Source organism: Globicephala melas, chromosome 2, assembly GCF_963455315.2.
Source record: "Globicephala melas chromosome 2, mGloMel1.2, whole genome shotgun sequence".
NCBI lineage: Eukaryota > Metazoa > Chordata > Mammalia > Artiodactyla > Delphinidae > Globicephala > Globicephala melas.
The window spans coordinates 140979123-140986600 of record NC_083315.2 but is presented as its reverse complement, the minus strand read 5'-3'; the positions used below and the strand labels follow the sequence as shown (position 1 = coordinate 140986600).

The 7478-nt window shown below is 49.0% G+C and overlaps 1 protein-coding gene across 1 annotated transcript; it reads left to right on the top strand.

Moving 5' to 3' along the window:
• Window positions 1-112: 112 nt before the first annotated feature.
• Window positions 113-6615, top strand: GPX2 (glutathione peroxidase 2). Its single transcript, XM_030855241.2, has 2 exons — window positions 113-3393; window positions 5950-6615. Exons 1-2 carry the CDS (start codon window positions 3172-3174, stop codon window positions 6298-6300), a joined length of 573 nt encoding a protein of 190 aa, XP_030711101.1. The 5' UTR covers window positions 113-3171; the 3' UTR covers window positions 6301-6615.
• Window positions 6616-7478: the final 863 nt, after the last annotated feature.

Genomic DNA, 7478 nt, shown 5'->3' with positions numbered 1-7478 from the left:
AGATCTCACTGGGACCCTGGCAGTTCAGGGGGAGGGAGAGAGGCAGTGCTGGTAGAAGAGGTTCCAGAATCCTAAAGCAACAGCAGAAGAATGAATGGAAACAGCAAACGTCTTCCGTTTGGTGCCTTTCCTAATGCCACCTGCAGGGGAGCCCCAAACAAAGCCCCCATTGCTCGGCAGTGGGCTCCCATTGCGGAAATAAGATTGAGTAGAGTCACTGGGGACATGCTGAATATCTATGTCTGAGGGTGTCTTTAAAACCAAGAGGTGGGGGGCTTCCCTGGTGGTGCAGTGGTTGAGAATCTGCCTGCCAATGCAGGGGACACGGGTTCGAGCCCTGGTCTGGGAAGATCCCACATGCCGTGGAGCAACTAAGCCCGTAAGCCACAACTACTGAGCCTGCGCGTCTGGAGCCTGTGCTCCGCAAAAAGAGAGGCCGTGATAGTGAGAGGCCCACGCGCCACGATGAAGAGTGGCCCCCGCTTGCCACAACTAGAGAAAGCCCTTGCACAGAAACGAAGACCCAACACAGCCAAAAATAAAAAAATAAATTAATTAATTAAAAAAAAGAAAACAACCCAAGAGGGTTCTCATCTGCTTGGAATGTAACAGAAACAGGTCTTCCTGAAGGCATGAGGTGGGATTAAGTAATCTTTCAGAAGTTCATCCTAGCCCTGTGCTTGGATACCCCAAGGGAACAAGGCAGTCTAGAATCTTGGGGTCTGGGGACTGATGAATACTATACTCTGGGGTCCAGAGTTGATGGAAGAGGCAGAGAATGTTTGGAGGTAAAGATAAAATGAAGAAGGAAGGAGTAAAACAAGGCAGGGCAACAGTAGCCTAAGATCTTAACCTGCATTTTCCAATTTACAGAGAACTTGTAATGCTTTATCTCCTTTATCGGAACAATCAGACAATCACGTCTGTGTGAGATAAGGAAGGTGATTATCTTTATCCAAGTTCGACAGATAAGGAAACAGGTGCCTAGGGGCCCCAAGGAAGAGTAGCAGAGTCAAGGCTTAAAAGGAACAACCAGAATTGAAATCTCCAAAGGGGAAAGCTTGGCACCTCTATTTAGAAAAATCGCTACATGCAGTTCTCATTTGCAGCCAGAATTGAGAACCATCGACCTAGGCTTTCTGCCTACTAAGCCAGTGAAGTTTCCAGAACATCTACTGTCCCTGTGGAAAGCCATGTTAGTGCATGTCCAGAGTTACAAGCTTCTGGAAAGTAGGCCAGTTTGAGGTACATCTGGAAACAAAGAGGTATTTTAGGAGAGCTTCATCAATTGTATTCAATCGTGAAAGGTGAGAACCTGGGCAACTCAAGGTGTCCTAGGTTGCCCCTGGAGAAAAGGGATGTCGTGTACCTAAGGAAGACAGCACCTCCACTCCTCAGTTCAGCAACTTCCATGGTCTTCCTGGAGAGGGGTCCCAGAAGGGCAGCCAGTAAGAGGCATCTGGAAGCCCAGAGAGTACTAGGGAAGTGCTAGGCATGCAGGTGAATCTGGCAAGTTCATGTTAAGAGTTTAGCCCATTATCAGGGCGAAGTTCTTGACTCAATGGCTTAGGAGGCGTTTATTTGCTTTTTCTAGCAACTCCACCCAGCCTCAGCAGGGGACACACTTCCCTCTGCATTTCCTGCCACCTCTTCTAGTGGCAAAAGGTTCCATTCCCACTTAGGTAATGGAGGATTTTTTGTAGGGAGCAGCCAGTTAAGATGTATGGATTCCCGTGTTGCATTAAACAGCCATGAACAGGCTACAGAACAGAACACCTGGGTACTTCCTGGAAAGTACTTCCTCCATCTTCTCAACAAATCAGATTCTCAAGACCAGCTGCTCCCCAACCTGGTTTATTCTTTGTTCTAGGAGACAGTTCCCAATGGACACATACCTGTGAAAACACTCTCTAGTAAACAACTGCATTGTTATTGAAATTTCGCTCTAAAATCCCAAAGCCAGGTAAAGCCTAATTGCCAGCTTTAATGATGGAGAAATCCAGGCATTAAAAACAAAAAACAAAATAACAAAGCCCGATTTCTTGCATTGGTGGGTGTTTGGAAGAATGAAGTGAAGCATTAGGTCTTTTTAGTCTCTGTGGGCTTCCAGTGCTGTGCTCCCATGATAGCTCTTAGCATGTCCCCCGATGGCCTGCAACACATTGCATGCTGGTGCTGAAAACATCGTGAGCGGCCTAGCTGGGTCTAGAACCACAGCAGCTTCGACTGCCTGCACACTTCCTTCTGTGGGGAATGACCAGCACAAGCCCCTCTGAGAAGTCTTTGGGACTGTCTTTGTCTGATAAGAGGTAGGGGCATCCATCCCCTCTGAGTTTACCCACCTGCTCTGTGACTCCTCTGTTATCCCAGCCACAACCAACTGCAGCCTCATGACCCTGTGGAGGTGGGGTGTGGGGTATTAGAGGAGATGGTACAGCGCAGGGGGCAAGGGCAGATGTGCTCTCCAGGACAAGTACCATCACTCACTGAGAGACTTTTCAAGACAAACACAGCTTCCCCTCTTCAGACTGGTGCAAGCTGAGGCACTGAAAGCCATTATTTTAGAAAACCACACACCGTCTTCCTAATGGTCCCTTTGATTTTGTGCTTGTGGAAAGTAACAGCCAAAGAGAGAAATGTGAACAGTAACATGTATATTCCATTTGTAGTCTGAGTAAAGGGGACATGCGCCCAGTCCTCTTCCTCATCCTTCAGCCCTCGGCAGACCCTGACCTCTCAATTGCACAATTCAGAGCTCGGCACTCAGCAGGCGCTCTGTAACTGTCTGTGCCAAGTGAAAACAATATGCTGGGGCAAGTAGGAGTCAATCTTGCATCCCTCCCTGCCTTTTTTCCTCCCCGTCCAACCTTTGGGGCTCTGGTTTCCTGCAAGCGGTGAATTATTCATGTCTGCTCAGAGATATCACATTGGCCCTTCCTAGGTTGCCAACAGGGTGGAGCAGGGAGGTGGCTTTTTTCAGAGTCTGTAAATAGGAGGAGCGACCTTCCTGTTCAAACAGCACTTAACGGGTAGATGACTTTTTGCTAAGTCATCCTGGGGATGCTCAAAGTCCCATTGTGAGATACTTCCTGGCTCCTCCTTCCTCCCCACCCCTTTAATAGACCCTTAAGTGGGGTCACACTGCTCTGCCACTCACTCTGCACTCGCACCATGGCTTACGTTGCCAAGTCCTTCTACGACCTCAGTGCTATCAGCCTAGATGGGGAGAAGGTAGATTTCAATACATTCCGAGGCAGGGCAGTGCTGATTGAGAACGTGGCCTCGCTCTGAGGCACAACCACCCGGGACTTCACCCAACTCAACGAGCTGCAATGCCGCTTTCCCAGGCGCCTGGTGGTTCTTGGCTTCCCTTGCAACCAATTTGGACATCAGGTGAGACGTCCCTGGTATTGTACCCAAGGAGTTGGGTTGCTGCAGCTCCAGTGGGCTAAAGAGAGGGGGAGGACGACTATGTGTGTTGAGTGTCTTGAATCATGGGGTATGTTTTGTTAATCTAGGTCTTTAGGTGCATGTGAGTACCAGGGGGAAGTCAGTATGATTTTGTCTGTGATAGAACACCAAACGTATGGATTTTTATGGTTTCTTGTCTTCCCACTACACTCCACGAGGGCTGGTACCAGGTCTGTTTTTCTCTCCATTGTGTCCTCCGTGCCTGGGTATAGAAGGCACTCATTAAATGTTTGTTGAATGAATGACTGGAGGAAATAGAAGATCAAGAATCAAACTAGGATTGAACTGACTCAGGAGACCTTCATTTTCACTACATTTGATTCTGCTAATAGCTCTGTGCCCCAGGAAGAGTCACTCAATTTTTCTGTTTTGGTTTCCTCTTCTATAAACTAGGGATAATACCACTTACCTGATAGGATTATTGTGAGGTTGTGGGGATAAGAGCTACAAAAGTAACTTGAAAAGTATAGAGTAATATGCAAATGTAAGCAACTTTACTATTTAGATTGAAAAGTTTTGTTTGTTTGTTTAAAATCAGCCAAGTGGAGAGTGAATTTGGGGGAAGGTAAAAGGGTTTGCAAAGTGTACGTGTCTCCTCTGGGCATCACGCGTGCCTCTCTGTCCCTGATAATGGGTCAAGTTGTTATAGATCTTCAGCCCGCACACCTCAAGTTATCTTTTAGGGGTTCTTATATTTTCACTTAGGATTTTTTTTTTTTTTTTTTTTTTTTCGGTACACTGGCCTCTCACTGTTGTGGCCTCTTCCGCTACGGAGCACAGGCTCCGGACGCGCAGGCTCAGCGTCCAAGGCTCACGGGCCCAGCCACTCCGCGGCATGTGGGATCCTCCTGGACTGGGGCACGAACCCGTGTCCCCTGCATCGGCAGGCGGACTCTCAACCACTGCGCCACCAGGGAAGCCCTCACTTAGGATTTTAATAGCACAAGCAGGCAGAATGTCCTCCAATTATAATCCCTTGGGTTCAATTCACAGTGGCATGAAGGCAAGGAAGAGATTATCAGAGATATAGGCAGGAAGGCTGAAATGTCATTGGCTGTGACAAACCTGAGCCCAAACCATGAGTGCTCTCACTGTTCCTTCCTTGCCTCAGTTCTGTTTCTAGGCTTGGCCAGGGAAAGAGAGACAGAAAAGGTAAAACCTCTTCAGAGGGGTCTCTCTGGCCCTAGAGATGCCTCCTTCCATCACTTCAGGCCAGCCAGTTGCTGGAGGGAATGCGTAAGCTACCAGTAGCCAGCAGGCCTTTTGCATTAGGAGATAAGATGTCTAATAGCCATCAACTCTGGGCTCAAGATGTCATGATGGCCTGGAACTGACTGTACTAATTGGTTCTAGTAGGTCAGAGGCAGGAACTTCTTGCCCTGAGGGAGATATATGACTCTTAGACTTGGCGGATGGGGGTGGAAAATAAGGGTTTCTATGGGTCTTTGTGGGCTGTCAGGGGTGGGGAATGCTAAGTGGGGATAGGACAGTGCTGGCAGCGGGGAGGAAAGACAGGCAACAGGTTGAGATCTAAAGCATCCTAGCTGAGTACAGCAAGTGAGCGTGAGGTGCAGGAAGCTAAGTGAAAGGAACGATAATTACACATTCACAACTTTTGGTCCTTAAGCCCTTATTTCCTTAACTTCCCCTTCCCCTGGCCTATTCCAGAACACTAAACCTTCAATCCTATTTAATTCATGCCTGTTGGTCATGAAGTAATTCCGTTTACAGTACGTTCATTGTTGTCTCTAACCTACTTTGCCTTTATGGCACCTGAAAACTAGTCTTCCTTGGATGGGGTTTTCCTTCATCAAAGCTTCCTCCTACTTGTACTTTAGATCTAGGACAAGATGAAAGGAAGAAGCTATAAATCCCATTCTTCTAGATCTCAATTTCACCTTTCGTTTGAGGAGCTGAGTAGGGCAGAGGCCAAGGCTAGATTCAACACTCAGAGGTAATTAGAAGAAAGACAGGCAAGGCCAGGGCAAAAGGAAAGGGAAGGTGGTGGCAGGGTGTGTGTGTGGGTGTGCATGTACGTGTGGGTGCATAAGTGGAGGGAGGGTTCTAGGCAATATGACCTGAGCCTCCTTTCCCTTTCTTTCTACTGCCCAGAACTCAAGGTTCCTTGAAGCTTCAGACAGATACCCTAAGCATTGCTCAGGGTAGATTGGAGAGAGAAGTGACAGCTCAAAAGCGCTATATCTTTCAGTACAAGAACAGCCAAGCTAGGGTCTGTGAGAACTTTCAGAAATGGCCTAGCAAACCATCAGACAATAGCTGTGAGAGGGAAAACTCCGAGTCAAGAGTAGGGCAAAGCGAATGAAGAAGGAAAGAGAAGGAACGGGGTAGGGGGGTGGGGGTGGGGAATACATAATAGAAAGAATGATCCTGGGGAGTACAGGAGGGTGACTTTGTAGATCCTTCGTAGCTCCTTCATCTCTTGCGTTTCCCAAGCGCTTTGTCTCTTTTCTCCCCCAGGAGAACTGTCAGAATGAGGAGATCCTGAACAGCCTCAAGTACGTCCGCCCTGGGGGTGGATTCCAGCCCACCTTTACCCTTATCCAAAAGTGTGATGTGAATGGTCAGAATGAGCATCCTGTCTTCACCTACCTGAAGGATAAGCTCCCCTACCCTTACGACGACCCGTTTTCCCTCATGACCGATCCCAAGTTCATCATTTGGAGCCCTGTGCACCGCTCAGATGTGTCTTGGAACTTTGAGAAGTTCCTCGTCGGGCCAGAGGGGGAGCCCTTCCGACGCTACAGCCGCACCTTCCCGACCATCAACATCGAGCCTGACATCAAGCGCCTCCTCAAAGTTGCCATATAAACACCAGCAGATCTCCTACTTCCTCCTGCCCCTGAGCGTCTTTCCTGAGCATTCAGTGTGCCCTCAGGAGACTCTGCTGGGCCCGGGCTTTCCCTTCAGATCAGTCCCCTGCATTGAAGAGCCTTGCCTTTCTGGTTTGCCTGTTTCCTTTCCTTGCCCCCAAACTTGTGGTTGGTGATTCAACCTGGGGCTCCAAGACGGGTGGGCTCTGAGCCTTCAGAGTGATGGCGCCTTCCTAAAGCTGTATGGGAGGTGTCTGAGAAGTGTGAGGGTCCAGAGCCAGCCTTCTGGCTGAGTCCAATAAAGGGCAGGTGTGGAAACGGCCAGGCTCTCTGTGTCTCTTCCTTGATGGAGGTGGGAGGGACGGTATAAAACCGCAGGTGGGACGGAGGGGCTGGCAGCACACAAAGGCTGAGGAGAGGGAGGCTCCGATCAAGGGGACACTCCAATTACTGTCTGGAAAGCAGGCTCAGGTCACGGTCTGGGTGGCAGGCGGAGTTTCGGGAAGTGTGAATTGTATTATTACTTTATGGCTCTTCTTCAGAACTGGGGAAAGGAGGTGATAAGGAGAAGAAAGGGGAAGAAAAGTGGAGGAAGCACTGGGAAGTTAGAGGATTCCAATCAGGAAGATGTCACTTTCACTGTGGGTACTGGGCTAAAGGTTACCTGCACCTTAAGAAGTTGAACTTAGTAGGCCACTTTAATGACAGCAAGGGCGTGGAGAGTACAGTTGCTGGGAACACAAAGAGCACTTTACCCATTTCCTGATCACCTTGTGGAGTAACGTTTGTTTTAGATCCTTTGTTAGATTGACTCTCCCTCCTTTTTAAAGTTCACATTCCACCGTTGTCTTTCTCACACTCACAAATTCACAAATGCAGGAACAAGACAGACAAGTTTAGGCATGAATGACTGGTTTCACTTTTTTTTTTTTTTTTGCGGTACGCGGGCCTCTCACTGTTGTGGCCTCTCCCGTTGCGGACGCGCAGGCTCAGCGGCCATGGCTCACGGGCCCAGCCGCTCCGCGGCATGTGGGATCTTCCCAGATCGGGGCACGAACCCGTGTCCCCTGCATCGGCAGGCGGACTCCCAACCACTGCGCCACCAGGGAAGCCCCGGTTTCACTTCTTCCATGAGGGTGGGGATGTGAGAGGGCCTCGCTTCAGACAGTCATACTG